A 16,938-nucleotide genomic window follows, 5' to 3' on the forward strand; every position below is an offset into this window, starting at 1 on the left:
TCTCAGAATTGGTCCAAAGGAGATTCAATTAACAGATTTTGCTGGAATTATTATTCACTATGTTTAACAAGTTGCAGGTGTAATATACCAATTGATTTAAAGTAAGATTAACACACAAATCTTCTATTCAATGTTTATTTACAGGGGGAAAAAACAGGAAACTGCTGCTATAATCCACAATGCAGATTCCGGCATAATGTGATGTTTATAGAGAATATAACAGGAATATCATCAAAACATTTATACATAGAAGTAAATGTATTTACAGGGTAGTTTTTACACGTAAAAAGAATTAAAAACAATGAAATTACTTTTGTCATTTTCACCTTTTTCTGAAGGGAACGTGTCAACATCTTTTTTAAGAGGAACTTTCAGCCTGGTTAAGACAGAAAACGTACATAAATATTTTCCCACTGTGCTCGTCTGAGCCACACCGTTCACAAAGCTGCACCAGAAACATTTCCTATGAGATCCTTAACAATTTTCTGCTCATGATTTAACTCATGGTTGAAAATCAGCAGAGTGCAGAATACAAAGTCAGTCTGGGGTGCTGCAAACTATCAGTCAATACTGAACGAAAGGCGATACTTTAACCTACGCACGCTCAAGAATTTTATGTAAACAATTGAACATTTTAATAAAGAAAGTTTGCTTCAGCTGATGGAAGATCACAAATTAAAAAAAATCCATCACACAATGACCAAACTACAAATTAAAACCAGGTTTAAAACTGATGTTAGAGTAAAACCTAATTCAGACCATTAAAATAAAAGAAAATCTAAATTAAAAATAGATTTTTCTGCAAAGGTTCGCACACTGCTAAAGCAATCCCCCAAACCAACTGTGTTATTTTTTTCAATGCATGGCAAGAGGATGACTACATGCACAAGCTTAACAGAAAAGCTTTTTCTCAAAATAAAACCATCTTAAAGATCTATTTAAGTTAAGTCATTAAAATTAAAGCAATTGAAAAATTGAAATTTCCATTGGTAAAAAGAAAGAAAAAGCGCACAATTATCTCGTTTCATAAAAGATGTTAACCTATGTGCTGCAAAGACTACATCAGCACTTAAGAAACACAGAATTAGCCTAAAACATTCAAGTCTAATGGCAAACAGACGGTATCCTGGAATCAGCAGGGATGCATTTAATGGGTTTTTTTTTTTTATTAAAAAGACAAGTGGTGAAAAACCTTTTAACCATATTTTAAATGATTGTTCTTGTTGGTAAACCAAAAGTCCAGAATAGCCAGAGCAGGAAAAAAAACATTAATATTGTCATCGTACTTTGAAAACAACGTTCAGATCTTTAGAGAATCATCTGCTTTCTTCTGCTGACGTTAGCGACGGATAATTTAAGGTGTTTTTTCTCCAGTCACTGGATCCAGCAAACCATCTGAGACGGACAGCTGCTCCTTGACGTGCAGGCTCTCTGTGTGACCCTCAGATTCCTCAGAGGGAATCAGAAGCACATCTGATGAAGACGGCGAAGCGGCCTCCGAAGATGGCTGTTTTAATTCAACGCCTTCCTCCGATCTGGGATTTGGCGAGTCGTTTTCCTGCTCGTCTGCTGGTAGTTTCTGCTCCAATTCAGGCCGGTCGGCATCATCAAGTGTCTCACTTGGAGATATGTCGTTATCAGGTGGTTTCCAGTCTGTTTCTTCTGGCTCTAAAGCCGTTGTCGTTGACAAGAGGGTCACCGTCTCTTTGTCATCTGCTGACTGCTGGATATGCCTGTGTCAAATTAAATAGAAAAGGATATTAAAATTCACATTTTTGTTCTTCCATTTGGGTCTGTACTACTAAAAATAACCCAAGCCCTTAAAACAAACAAGACAAAAGAAAACATCTAGTCATTTTTAGCAGTAATGTTTTTTTATTGTCTGGAAAAATTCTAAAGTCACATTCAAGGGCACTGCATCGTTACCTAGCAACCCCAGCCAAACCTAGACGGTTACCTAGCAACCCAAACGGAACTAAAGCACATTTGGCCAGTTGGTTTTTACTCAGTGGTTTGGCTGCTGGAAAAAACAAATGCACTTTGCTGCTGACGTAGGCTGCGTTCACACTGCAGCCTGTAGTGACCCAATTCCAATTTTTGCTTTTTAGACGTAATGCGACCTGTGCCTGATCTTTTTATTTGATGTAATGCGACCTGTGCCTGATCTTTTTATCACAGTCTGAACAACACAGTTCGGATTTTTTCCAAATGCGACCCATGCCACTTGAATATCCGATGTGTATCCAATTCAATCTGCAGGTCGCATTCATCCGACCTGAACGATATTGATACTCAACGTCACTATTCTACGTCCTGTTACATGCAAGCAGGAAGAAAAACAACATCCATGTGGGACTACTATAAGGATTAAGTTGTTAAGATGCTGGCTCTGGTTGGACAACAACTTCAAATGTGTAAGCTATGCTCCGTTAGCATCCATGTTTACTTCCGCAAACACTGACTGAGCACTACTACTTCTTTTTATTGGGGTTGGTAAAACACTGAGCACGCTCTCTATGTGTGACGTTATTGGGCCCTCTACTGCGCATGCAGGACACTTTCAGGTTTTTTGCAGTTCACACTGGAGAACATATACAGGTCGCACTTATTTGGAAGTGTGAATGGCCACAGCAAAAAAAAAACCAAAAAACTGATTTGACAAAAAAAATTGGAACTGAGTCACTTTGGGCGGCAGTGTGAACGTAGCCTAAGTATTCAGAAACCACTTGCTGCTTTCTTGTTGGTTGTGTGGAAGGCTCTACTTATACTTCTCAAAGATGTATATTTGTTTAATTGCACATCTGTTTGCAGTGTGAATAAAGTGAGTTGGGGGCTGTGTCCAGCAGCAGCTTATTTATTTTGATTTAAAGTGACAAGAGACCTTAAAACAGCTCATTTTGAAAGGAGCTAAAATCTTATTATCCAAGAATGATTTTGTGCAAAAGATGTGATGAACATGTTATAATTTGATTACTGACTCAGATCAGTAATGTTTGGCTGTGTTTATCTGTTAAATGAAGCAACTTCCTTACTTTTTCTTAAATTTGTAAATTAAAAACTGCTAATGGCTGCTTATGTAGGCCACCAGTAAGTCCCTTTAAGTAGAACAGCAGTTCTTTAGTTTAAGATTTAATGCCAGTAAGAGTTTCTACTCACACTTTGTCCTGGTCTTTGTCTTCAGGTCTGATGTCTGTTTAGTTAAACCGAGAAAGAAACACTTCCTTCTTTATTCACAATTATAAGAAAGCTTGTAGCAGGCCTCAGAATTTAAAAATACAAACCTTTTTCCTGAATGACTCTACATGTGTGATGCGGCTGGTCAGTTAAATGCTTGGACATTAGGTCTCCGCCGGACGCATCAACAAGCAGATCGCAGTTGAGACAGATGAGGGTTAATCTGAACAAAAGCAAGAAATCTTCCGTCACTTTCCGCCTCAGATCTTTTGCCTTTAGAGATAAGAAAAAGCTTTTTTACTTTATTCCAGGTGAAGTCTTCCTGCGATCCATTTTTAAAATCCTCTGTTTGCTGATGGTGCTATGAAATCTAATAAAAGGGGGTGAAGAGGCAAAGTTAGATTGCTTGTGATAGTCACGATAAGGGAAAGTGGCAAAAACAACGACTTGTTACTCACTTTATCATGTGATTCCCGAAAGACACTTTACATCCTGTTCGGTACGTGCATGCGCCACAGTTTGAGAGCATTGGAAAATGTGAAAAGAAGTCGTCGACCTCGCTGTTACACTCGATGCATGTGTAGCAACCGTCACCGGCACTGAAAACGCAGCACAAAGAATATCAGGGAGAAAGGCAGTCATTTTTTTAAGATTATGTTCCGGTTTGAAGTCAGCAAAGTTAAATCTTAGCCAAAATATCTAAATATAAACACCATTTTATAATGGTAAACCTACAACAACTAATTAATTTTGTCTGTCAAGAAAATGTGGAATCAAATCAGATTCTATTTGTATAGCACATTTCAGCAGCAAGGCATTTCAAAGTGCTTTACATCATATCAAACACAGAAACACAATGCAACACAGAATCAACAATCAAAACATGACATTAAGTCAAGTTCCATCAATAAATTTGTAACGGATTACGTTTCAAATACAATTCTAAACAGGTGGGTTTTTAGTCGAGTTTGCATCCATAAAAGGTTTACCTGTTACACTCCTACTGTGTTATATGGAACAAAATACCTATTGCTGTTTTTATTCCCACTCACGCTCACAATGACACAGTTTAAAACGATGTAAACAGCATTTTAATGGGCTTCTGGCTCCGTACACCTCTTTCACAGAATTTCGAGCAGGGACTCAATCGTCCCTCACCGAATTTTGTGCAATTCTATGGTACCTGTTAGTGTCTAGAATTTACAGGGTTTCCGTTACGCGCAATGACCCTCAGTCATTCGCTGTTTTTCTTCCGGCACCAGGAATGTGGAACTTCATGTTTCTACTTCATTCTCAGAGTGTTGGTGTGAGTGTCTTCTTTCAGGTCAGCTCTTTAACCATTATACAAAATACTATATAAGCTTTTCAGTTTCCTGCTCCGTCTTGTGTGTTTCAGCTGAAGCTGTCTGTGAATTTAGAGAACCTTGCAGTGAATCCTTAACGAACCTGAGATTCTTGAGTGCCAGGTTGTGCTTGGAAGGTCGACGTTCTTGCTTTCTGCTATAAGTAGACTTGGCCTTTCCCATCCTAGGATCTTTTATTTTAGACCTGGATAGGTTTACTGGAGCCTTGACTTTGAAGTTCGGGAAACCCATCGGCTCTGGAGTCACAGTAACTGCTGATCGATTGGAGCCGTGTGGCATTATCGGTCCCTTTCCTGTCAGTGAGGCTCGAATTGTAACCTGCAGCAACAACAGAACATGGATTCAGCCAGTTGAACTAAAATAAAATGTTCGAATTAATATCGTTGACCGGTTCAGACCTTTGTACCCGGAGGAAGACCCTCCAACGCTTTAGGCTTCCTAAAAGTCTTGTGGACGTGAGTCCGGTGCTCTGCTTTTTCCTTGTAGGTGAGGAAATGTAGTCTGCATTTTCCACATCGATGGATCCCTTTTTTCTGAAATATAACAATGTTTATTTGTAAAACATTTCCATTTTTAGACAACCCTGAAGGTTACTGCAGTAGAAGAGTCTGAAAGAGAGGAAGCTTCACGTCACATATAATTTAACCTCCAAGAGACATTTTAGGAGGCTTTAGAAAGTTTTTCAACGCACATCTTTACCTCTACCAAACATTTGTTCCCTTTATTATTCCAATATAATTAATTTAGGGCCAGGACTTTAACTGGTTAATTAAAAAAAAATGTATTTCAAAGATTTAAATGCGTTAAAAATGTAAATCACTTTTTCTTTTTTTTTTTAGATATAGAATCCTGAGCAGGAACCTTTGTATTGTGTCTCTGGTACAGCCTTAAATATGTCGCACAAGCGACATCTGGAAACAAAGGTCATGGACGACGACCTTTATTTCCACCTTGTCCCATTTTGGGGTTCATTTTTGAATAATAATTGAAAAAAAGACATCTGATTATGGGACGTTTAAAAAGACATCACAATGTTAAGCTATTCAGGCCTAAAATATCATATATAAGAATATGAGCCATCCCCAATGCTTATAATCCACATTTCTAAATACGTATGTTTTCAAAGAAGTTAAGCAATAAATGTCTTTGTTGTTGAGCTCATATGTCTATTTATTCAATAATTTAGCAGCAAAACCAGTTTTTGAATTAAAAATGTTGCTTATTTTGTCAATATATGGTTTTCATTTAAATTTATTAAATACATATCCTGTGATTAAGTCAATTAAAAATTTTAAATCAATTTCCACCACTATTATTATGTTTTGGCTGCTAATTTCTATTAGTGTCGTACCTGATGCTTCATGTAGTGCTGCATGTATATGTGACTCGTTCTCAGCACTTTGAGGCAGAACGGACAGAGCAGGTCTTTTGTATTCTCGTGGACACTTCGGAAATGTGCCTCCAAGTCTGAGAAGAAGGAAGACCTGTAATCGCAAACCTGTGGAGTCAGTTGAACACAATGTTAGCGTCTGGTTTCCACTTTTCACGAAACATTAGGTAAGCAATAGCTGAACAATAATGACAAGCAGTAGACCTGGCAGACATAAGGCATTTCACCGGGTTTGTGGTTGGCCTTCATGTGCTCCAGGAGCACCTGCTCCGATTCAAACGCCAGCTCACATATCTTGCAGTTGGCTGCAAAGTGAACACCAACAAAAGTAATCAACGCCCTAAGATTAAATCAAAAAGTTTGGGGTGGGGGAGATGTTTGGATCATGTTTTTTTACTCGAAGATTCAATTGGGCTGTGAGCGCTCTCGATGTGGCACTGCAGCTGGAAGGGAGTCATGTACTGCCTGTAGCAGTGGTGGCAGGTCGTGTGGCTTTCCCAGCTCTCACTGTTCTGCTTCTCCAGCTCCAGGTGGTGCTTCATGTGGTTCATGAACCTGCACAGGAAGACGGACACACCCTGAGTTTTACTTCCATAATTTTAGTTTATATGTTTTATTTTGTATTATGCATATTTTTTGTTATTGTGACATTTATTTTGAAAGGTTTCAGTAGGAAGTGGAATCCAGCATGTTCGCTGGGAGTCCAGAAAAAAGATGCACGACATATGGAAACTTTAGCAAGTGGCTGTAGAAAAGCTATTTAAGTTTAAAGAATTTATTGAATAACCTCATTTCTACTTTGAAAGAAGGGTCAGCCAGCGAGGTATGTTTATATGTCTTATAACATTTTTATGTCATTATTGTACTCATCTCATTTAAGTTTATGTTGTATTTTAGTTTGACGTTGGTGTTGGTGTCAGTGGGAACAAAAGTGGAGGTGTAACAAGAACAACCATAAAGATTTGCATTAAAGCTGACTTCATACCATCTGTTAAACAAACTCTTTATTGCCGTCAAGAAGAGGTGGAAGTGATAAGAGTCTCGAGAAGATATAGTTCTTAAAATACAGAGATGTATTTTACACATTGAGGTAAAAAGAAGCTTAAAGGTGACCTGTTATGCTTCTGGAACAAGTTAGGATAAGTATATACAAAACATGTTCATTACATTGTTTTTACACAAAATTGTTCTTAGATACTGAGAATTTAGTCTGATGAGATCTGCCTAAAAACAATTATGGAACTGCACATCTTTGAAAAGCAGAAGTGGAGCCTCCTGCACAGCCAACAAGAATGCAACACCGGGGTTTCTGAACAGTAAGCCAACAACAAAAACACTTGTCTTTTCCAGTAGCCATTATACATCGAATACAGCGCTAAAACCAGCAGACTAAACATGATAGAGTGCCACTTGGGCTGCTAGGTGACGGGCTGGGCTTTGCTGGGGTTACTAGGTAACGGTGCAGTGCAGAATGTGACTTAACAAGAAGTTTTTGAAACAGCTATATTTCCAGACACCAAAAAAATAAAGTTATTGAAGAAAAAATGGTTGGGTGTCGGGTTTTTTTAAGCGCTCGCTCAATAGGTTCCCTATAAACATTTGATTTAAAACTAAAATTAAAGACAACTTCAAAGAACCAATGAACAAATATGTTGTGCTAAACACATCAAGTTCAATAAAACGCAAAAAAATTCGGTTTTCATTACATTTTTTGGTATATTAGCTTCTCAAAGAAAATAAACGTCATTAAGATGTGGAAAGATAATTAATTATTCATGACTTGTGTACATTAGTCCCGATCCTTGGGGGTTTTAAGATAAATGAAGAAATCTCCCCACAACTCACTTTCTAAGTATGTATAATGGGCGTTATAATATCAGCAATTATATGGGGCTGTTTTTGTTCTTCCTAATGATGTAGTGCTCCACGGCTGCTTTCAGCACCTCTGCAGCTACCTGCCTCCGCTGCCCTGACAAGGCGCAGCCCATTTTTCAGCCTGAACATTCTGCAGCCTCAGCTCCCCAAACAGAAATTTTCTTGTGGATGAACTATGACCCCCGACTGTGAAGAGTGCTGTACCAGTACAAATGTGCTTCCCCATTAAAAGCAGCTTACAGAAGCTTTTTTTTTGCAATGTTCTGAAGCAAAGTTATTTAATCAAAGGGGTAGTTTTTACGCCAAGTAAACTAGAAGTCATTTTTCATTTTTAGGCCCAGGAGGGAAAACGGTGTGATGCAGTCATCTATCTGAGAGGAAAGTTAGCACTGTTCCGGCGTTTGCGCAAGACAGATATATTTCCAAAGAATTCCTTAAAGTCCTCAGGTGCTGTTTGACAACAAGCTCATCATAGTGTGATGGAGATTTCACAAACCACTCACTGATGGAAAAGGTTTGGCTCAAAAATGTTAATGAACAAGACAAAAAAGCAATATACTGTGATTTCAAGCACAGACAAGATACTAAAATGAATAAAAACAGATTTATCCGCACAAAGTTCACCTATAAAAATTTACCTTTCACCTACGAGCTTCTCCCTCCATTTCAGCTGGATTATATAATTAATCTAAAAAAAACAAAAAACTTTCACCCTTAAAGAGTCTTAGTTTCTAAAAATGACGACTGTTTTTCTAACTTTGCCTACAGTTGGGCAGTTTTGCTTCTCTAACCCACATTAAGGACACTGTTGATATGTTGCCATAGTAACAACAAAATCGACTCGCAATTGGCTGATCAGTGCCACATGATGACCCCTATTCCAGAAACATGCAAGGAACCACATTCTCAAGAGAAACTTTTGTTCATTAAAGGAATAAGTCACAACAGGAAAACTAAAAAAAAAAAATATCACACTGTTACAAGGCATTCAAATTACTTATATGTATTACTTCCTATGCTGACTATTTTTGAGTAAAGCTCAGTAGGACCATTTTAAGTTTTTATGTGGGCTTAAATCTCCAATGACTTTTTTAAATTATTGGATTGCTTTTTTTGACCCCTAAACGTTTTCATTTAATAATTAAAAACCCACAAAATCTTGTAGCTTTTATTCTCTTCCTGATAACTTTAACATCTGTAATCCATTTTTACCGATATATTGAAAAAACTGTTTGTTTTTTATTAATTCTTCTTCTCTAAATGGTATGTAGTCATTTTCTTAAACGTTAATAATTAATTATATCCAACTATAAGAAATGGTTAGACATTAACTGACATTATTGTGGATTTTTCTCTACAACCTTTAGTAAAGGGTTAGATATTCCATGCTGATTGGTTTACTAAAATAATAACCTAAAAACTAAAACACAAAACATATCTTCTTGTTTTGAAGTTAATTACTGAGCTGGAATTATTTATGGCATATATTTGATCTCTGGATATAAATTAAATTACACCCACTTATAAAACAACAAACTTACCTAATGTTGTTTTTGAGAACTTTCAAACAGCTTTGGCACTTGAAGGTTGTGTTGGTCTTCTGTGCCTCCTGTTTTTCTGCATCTCCTTCAAAGTTTCCATAGTAGAAATCTGCGACTAGCATGATGAGTTTGTTAGCGCTGGTGATGCTCGGAGCTGACGGAGCTGCACCTCCTGCAGTCGCACAACAACGCTGAAATATAAAGACAAACTTTAGCTCCACAGCGCAGATTTGTCGTACCGCAGGGTAATAAGGGGCATATAGTAAGGGTGCACCGATTTATTGGCCAGCCGATTTATTTGTGCCAATTTCCTTAAGGGAGATCGGTGATCGGCCAATTTGAAGCCGATCTTATCCACCGATGGTATCAAACTCGGCAAAGGTCTAAAAAAATCAACCACTGTTCTTCTCTTTTCTCCTGTGAGAGGTTTTACTGACAAACCTGCTGACCAGGTCATATCTGCACATTTACAGTTAACAATAGTCACCCCATTGTTGCCAATTCACCAACTTTCTTAATATATTAAGTAACATTTCAGACAAAAAACTGGTATCGGCCAAAATCGGAATCGTTGAGTTAGGCTTTTTAAAAGATCGGTAATCGGCCAGAAAACTGTATATAGACTTAAAAACAAACAGAAATTTAATCCCTTATTCTTCAAGATTGAATCTTGCATGATTTCACAACAGTTTACTCACCACCATATGAAAGTTCACAGCCTCCTCTGAAGGAAAGTCTTCATGACATTTGGAACAGGTTCTCTTTAAAACGCCATTTTCCACTTGGATCGTTACTTTTGCACAGAAAAGTGAGAAATATTACAAATGACAATTTGCACTATTTTAACAATGAAAAAATATAAAATATATGCTCATTTTGAGGTGAAAACCTACCAGAGTCAATTTTGACTCTTTTTACTACTCTGTCAACCTCCGATGCCATCAATCCCCGCTTGACTGAGCTCTGATCTGAATGAGGTCAAACAAAAACATTTGTGGTCTAAATCACTTCCAGCTGATGCTAAAGTACAGTTTGTACAGCACATAAAGTCAAATACCACTCAAGTCCTTCCCAGTAACGATTTGAAGGGACGGCGTGTTGGAGCTTTGGGGCTGCAGCTGATTAGACTGAGCTGAATACGCGGCAGGGCTCTGGACATTCGCCAAAGTCACCACGTTGTTTCTGATCTGCTGAACCTGAGGCCGGTGGACCACACCAGGCAAACCCATGGCTGAAGAGACCTGCTGAAAAACCTGCTGCCGAGGGGCTGAGAAACGGAAGCAAAAAATATTAGCTGTAACCTGTTGTTTTCAAATCGGCTAATAAGCACAGCTAACCAGGATTTACCTGGAACAATTGTAAATGATGTTCCAGGGGGATACTGGGTTCCAAGAGTGGCAATAAGGTCACTGCTGTTTGCTAATTGTGGAGAAGTGACAATAAATCCCTTAAAGAAGAAAAGAAAATCAACATGAAATATAATTTTTTTTAGTCCTATTGATTATTACTCCTTATAAATCTAATTGAAAATACCTGATTATTAACTATAACAGGTTGAGGAGCCACTGTTGTCAGGGAGGGGGATACGGTTTTCACTGTAGTCACAGGTACATTCAGTGGCAGCACTATAGGTGAGGGGCCTGCAGGGGCCTGGAGTGGAGTAACTTTCTTCTGTTGTGTTCCTGCACTGGTCCTCTGAGGAGGAGCGGGGCTGGGCTTACTGTCCTTCTGGTTACCAGCTGTAAGAAAATACAAAGAGGTGATCACATGTTGCTGCAGGAGGTAAGCTGTAACTCCAACTTTCACCAAAAACATATTCATATTTAATTTCAGAGCTGCTATACAGGTGCATCTCAATGAATTGGAATATTGTCAAAAGCTAATTTGTTTAGGCAATTCAATTCAAAAGCTAAAATATTACTAATTTTAAATAAAACTGAACATTTAATTTCTAAAAAAATAAATAAATACAAACTATTTTTAATGCAGAAATGTTTTGCTTTTTCCCCAGGTAAAGCCTGCACTATCATGTCAGGCAGAATGTCAACAAAGGTAAGCTACAGAAAAAAATCAACTGCAAAGACTCTGCCAGTCCTGAGTACTGCATCAGAGCATATTAATGAATAAACTCACTGAACTCGTCTTGCCTTTGCATACAAGCGTATCTACGGACTGTTGTCAAGAGTAAGATGAGAGACAACAGAACCAATAATCCAGATGGGCTGAAGGCCAGTATTAGTCACAGTCTAATCTCCTCCATGCCATGCCACATTGATGCAATAATTCATGAAAAAGCAACCAAACATCCAAGTCTTTATAATGTGCAGGACATGAATGTACTTTTTAATAAGCTAGCATTTCAGTATTACAAACCTTTTCACATTGACGTTATATAATATTAAAATGTACTGTGAAACTGGATTTTAGGCTTTCATTAGCTACAAGCCAAAGTCATCAAAAATAACAGAAATAAACACTTAAAATGTATAATAACTCTGTGATACGAGTTTCAGTTTTCTTAATTACTTTTACACAAAATCTAGGATATTTCAATTTACTGATAAATGTTGAGCATATAGAGAATACACTTTTACATACAGAGAACTCCAACGAAGATGGGTTCATCGTCGTCGTCATCATCGATGAGATGAACTTGAGGAACTTGTTTCTGCCACGGTTCCAGCTCCTCCTCTACACACTCCATGAACAGCTCAGACATGGTGGACCTGAAACAGACATAAAAAAATTTAAAAAACAACAAAATTCACATTTATATACTTCATTTGGGCTCAACTGCTTCTCTAAAAACAGCCTAAGCTCTTAAAAAAAAAATTAAAAAAATACCCAGTTGTTTTTTGGCAACAAGTTCATGCGTTTTGGTGTCTGAAGAAGAAGCCGTTTCAAAAACCTCCCAACTGTTAAATCAGAATCAACTGACACTGCACTGTTACTTAGCAACCCCAGCCCGTTACCTAGCAACGCCAGCCAAACCCCAGTCCCTCGCCTAGCAACCCAAGTGGAATTCGAGCATGTTCGATCTGCTGGTCTTACTGCTGTATGAACTGCAAAATGGCAGCTGAAACCCTCCCCCCCAAAAACCTAAGTGTTTTGTTTGTTGACTCAGAAAAGGTGTTTGTTCAAAGACGGTTGGATTATTGCACATTTGTTCACAGTCATTTTCACATTTCAAACATTTGGATCTAAGGTGAGAAGAGGTCCTAAAACAGGCAGCTCATTCTAAAAGAAGTCGTTTTAAAAATAGGCAGAACTGAGCAGACTAAAATCTCATTATGTCATAACGAGGAATAAATGTGCTGAAAATGTTTTGACTCCATAGACCTAAGCTGTTCAAAGAAGCATAATCGGTCACTTTTACACATTAACACTTACATCTTCCCCTAGTTCAAGAGTCATGTGAGCAATCTATCTAGAGACAGACCTGTAGTAAAACTGCATTTTTTATGTTTGGAAGTGAAATCTATTGACTTTAGTTATCACAACTGAACTTTTGTCATTTAGAAATGAAATGTGTAAAAAACAAACATCTGGAAATATCCAACATCTTTCACACTCAACTTTTTCCTTTTTCCATATTTTTCCAGACCTTGACGATGATGGAAGAAACCCGATTCTCAGGTCCAATCAAACACAACATTACATTCCCAGGTCTGAGTCCTGATTTCAGAGCAGAATGGAGCAAACAGCAGAAATAAAAATGTATATTTCTGGAATTTTCATAAGGTTTTAAACAAATGGTAGCCATATTGGATTTGAAACCTGGGTTGTTTGAGAACCCTGACTTTTCAAGTAAGAATTCCAACTTCAGGATGGAAACAAAGTCCACCATAAAGCCTTAATTAAAGAAGGTTGTTTAACTGCCTTCATAAAGGCAGAAAGCTGCCTTTACCTGACTGCAGGTTTGTTCTGGTTAAAATGGAGTCTGTCTTTTGGATTGTTGCCACATGTTTGCTCAGAAAGAGAGATTGCTTTTAACTCAAATTGATGCAATCATCTGTCAAGTCGCCATATGCTTGCTCAAGTGGATTTGCTGAGGAAGTCGATGCAATTGGTGGGGCTTCTTAACTGAGTAACTTTTTGCCACTTGGCATTATAGTCTGAAGTTAACAGTATAGTAATATAATTACAGTTAAACTTGATTTTATGGAATTTCAATAGCTCTTTACAATTAGGTTGACGTCATAATATTCTGTGTGACATGGATTAGTTCCTTTTCTCCTATAAAAGGATTTCCCAAAATGAGGGAAATCGACATCGATAAATCAGTGCATCCCCAATTCTTTTGGATGATTTTTGTTGTGAACTGACACCACAGGAATAAATTTAAACAACTTGAATCAAAGTCAACAGTATTCATTATCAATTCATCATCAACTCAGGAAGGCCAGCTGTGTTGTAGGATGACCCCTCCACATAATGCACTGTTTGATAATGTCACCCACCCCAAACATTAGGCTGTTACAGATCTGAAAAGCTCCTGAAGACAAACTACTGCATCCTAGGTGCACATATGAGCGTTACAGGAGATCCTTCCTCCAAGTAGCACTTTCACTGTTGTTGTTTGCACTTCTTATAAACAAGCTGCTGTTGTTTCTTATGCACATTTTTAAATAACCCCGCTCGTCTTGGCTAAGCATACTAGAGTATCTATGGACTGTTGTCAAGAGGAAGACATAGCTGTTCATTTTTGTGTAAATCTACATGCTCTGACTTGGCTGAATACACCTGAATATCCCCACTGAGGGGCAATAAAATTGATTTATATTAAATTCGTTAAAGCACTACCCGGATAAAACCTGTCTATAAAGGCTTTTCTTTCTTTTACCAGTAATTTATTAATTATAAGCTGATGAATATCGACCAGTCAGAGGGCTAATAAACACAAAGCATTGTAATTTGACTGTAGGAAATCAATGTTGAGTAAAAAAAAAACAATCCCCCACCCCCCAAGAATTAACAAAAACAACCTAGCTACTACTAACACTTTTTAATCCAAATAAGAGTCCGAGCAGCAGACATTATAAGCTACAGTCTGGCTCCTCTAGCCCTTTCTGCAGACAAGCTAATGCTAATGTTGGGCTTTTGCAGAGCTTTTGTTCTCCACGTTGATGCGTCTGCTTTCAGCTTTCAGCACAAAGGCAGACATTAAAACCCTTTTACATTTTAAAATCTTCTCTACAACCCAGCTTCGCGCCACGTCGTAACAGCTGTTGATTATCTATACCAGCTAATGTTGCTCCATAACAGCAGCATTGGCTAGCTAGCATTAGCAGGAGGGATCTGGCACAAAGACCTGCTGAAGAGGATTGGTTTGTCAGCTCACCTTTTTTACTCCCACTTTCTGGGTTCAGGAGACGAAACTTTCTACATGCGATCTACAGGTCAGTAAGAGTCCTAAAAGCGGTGAGTTTGGCTTTTTTTTTTTTTTTTTTTTTACCGCTGTACATCACACAGAGGAGAGGAGGGGGTCTGGTGCTGGTCGGTTAGCTAGTCCCAGGCAGCGGAAATGCTCGGGGAGTCTGGACCAATCACATCCCCGGGAACAGACTGCTTCCCAGTCCCTCTGGCGGGGTTTTAATTTGCTCCATACGACTTTAAATACTTCCAGAGCCTGTGTTATGTACGCATTTAGTCTGTTTGGTCTTAATATTTCTCATTTAGCTTCTACAAAGTGAGAATATAAAATCCAAGAAGCCTCCAATTCAATCTGACAACGTGTTTGCTAACAATTACACTCCGATTTTATTACTGCATACACATCTCGAACTATATCAGACCCGACGGCACCAGTAATTTTAAAGCCTTTTAAACGCTGGGTCCATGCCGAGGCCGGACGCAGTATGTTTCCAAGAGAGAATAGCATAAACATTTTGTAATTAAATCATTAAAAATCATTAAATTAATATATACATAAAATGCTGCTGTAGGATACTCGTGAGCAGAGTTAGGCAGTAACTAGTTACATTTACTTGAGTAGCTTCTTGTAAAAAAAAAAAAAAAAAAACAATTGGTGGGTCGTAGACACGTGACCCGGATGTCGCGCGAAATTCAGATGGTTTTTCAGGAAGTGGATTTCTCCGGTTCAAAACAGAGCAAAGTGGATCACAGCGAGTGCGCTAATGCCCTAAATGGGCTGGCACAGACGAGGTATCGCGAACAAATACGCGTATATTTAGGATATGATCCATATTATCTCGGTAAAAAAAAAAGACTTGTCATGTAATCTTGAGGATTTACCCGGTGTCGAAACGATCCCCGTAACTATCTGCTGCTGCAGACCTCATATTATTCAACGAGCCAGATGAAAGCTTTCAACAGCCTGGAAGGATAGGATTATTTAGTTTCAGTTTAAAGACGCATTAAATGGCCGTCTACTTGTTTCTGCCCGGGTGAGTAGTGAGTTTTTAAGTAGCTAGTCTATGATAACAGGTGCAGGGAGGTTTCCGTGCCTTAGCTCTTTCCTCCGCTGTTTTGAAGCTTCTGTTTGTGGCCTCTTGTTAATTCTTTGGTATCCCAGGTGAACAGTGGGGGCCCAGTCTTGGGAATCTACATCACCTGCTGCGCTCGGACAACCTGAAAAGTGGTAAAGTAAGACGTGAAATGCCAATGTGAGCCCTAAGCTAGCTGCTAACAACATTAGCACTCAAACACTTTCTGGTCTCAACCAAGCTAGGGCGTAAAAATAACGCATCTTACCTTACGTATGAATGTTTGTGTTTCTAAATAACTGTCCAATAAAATATCTGAAAACACAATTTAAACGATGCGGACCTCACCTGTTAGAAAGTGGTCGCTGCAAACTCTGGCATGTATACTTTGCGCAGCTCTTGCGTTTAGTCGTAGATTGTTGATCCACGCTTCTCGTCTTTTTTCGGTAAGTTCTTTAAAATTAACTCCTTTGTGACCAACTACTTTCGGAACACGAAAATAACGTTTGTCCTTCTCTCTGTTTGATCGGTTGAAACAACCGTACACGACACACACTCCAGGCATTTTGAAGCTGGATTAACAGAAGTCAATTGGCTGCATTTACTCCCTGACCCCCATGTGCGTTGCATGACGTCGGTACTACGTCATCTTCAACCCAGCAACACTTTAAGGACTATTTTAACTAGACTGTACTTTTTTTTTACTTTTACTTGAAGTATCGCTACTTTCACTTGAGTAAAATTCCTGGATCCTCTACCCACTTTGAGTAACTTCAGTGAATGAAGAACAAGTTTGTTTTAAACAAAAAAAATCACCAGATATTCACTCCTGTGTTTTTGTTAAAGTTTCAGAAGTTTCATATGAAGAAATTAGTTTTGATCTTTTTTTTTTCTTTTGCTTGACTTTATTTTGTAATTATGTGAATTATTTTCATTTTGATCTTTAAAAAAAATATTTTCACATAACTGTATGTTTTATTTGGATGAAATTGATCTGAAAAAACTTTGTTGATTTTACTTTTACTGCAGTAAATATATGTTGAAGAGGCACTGCCACCTCTACTAGTGAGTCACCTGCCTTTGCTTTCCAGGGCACATAAAACAAAAAAAGTACAAATATCTAACTTCTTTTTTTTGTTACAGTTAAA

At 38.2% G+C, this 16,938-nt stretch overlaps 1 protein-coding gene and 1 long non-coding RNA gene across 3 annotated transcripts; one reads left to right on the forward strand and one right to left on the reverse strand.

Annotated features, from left to right (window-relative positions):
- Positions 1-119: 119 nt before the first annotated feature.
- znf280d (zinc finger protein 280D) lies at positions 120-16,610 on the reverse strand. 2 transcript variants are annotated; one of them, XM_028014960.1, is made up of 19 exons: positions 16,139-16,610; positions 15,812-15,935; positions 11,943-12,070; positions 10,878-11,083; positions 10,692-10,791; positions 10,402-10,611; positions 10,238-10,312; positions 10,043-10,137; positions 9,345-9,535; positions 6,326-6,483; positions 6,133-6,233; positions 5,890-6,036; positions 4,937-5,071; positions 4,621-4,856; positions 3,633-3,773; positions 3,476-3,544; positions 3,282-3,397; positions 3,157-3,190; positions 120-1,733 (listed from the first exon to the last, which is right to left on the reverse strand). In XM_028014960.1, the coding sequence occupies exons 1-19, from the start codon at positions 16,353-16,355 to the stop codon at positions 1,355-1,357; spliced, it is 2,862 nt and encodes a 953-aa protein (XP_027870761.1). In that variant the 5' UTR covers positions 16,356-16,610; the 3' UTR covers positions 120-1,354. The 2 variants fall into 2 exon arrangements, with proteins under 2 accessions (XP_027870761.1, XP_027870762.1); XM_028014961.1 differs by lacking the exons at positions 15,812-15,935; positions 16,139-16,610 and adding an exon at positions 14,686-14,833.
- Positions 14,980-16,938, forward strand: LOC114143164 (uncharacterized). The gene is made up of 2 exons (XR_003595184.1): positions 14,980-15,751; positions 16,820-16,938. It is a non-coding gene; the product is annotated as an uncharacterized LOC114143164 (long non-coding RNA).

Source organism: Xiphophorus couchianus, chromosome 4, assembly GCF_001444195.1.
Source record: "Xiphophorus couchianus chromosome 4, X_couchianus-1.0, whole genome shotgun sequence".
In the NCBI taxonomy this organism is placed as follows: Eukaryota; Metazoa; Chordata; class Actinopteri; order Cyprinodontiformes; family Poeciliidae; genus Xiphophorus; species Xiphophorus couchianus.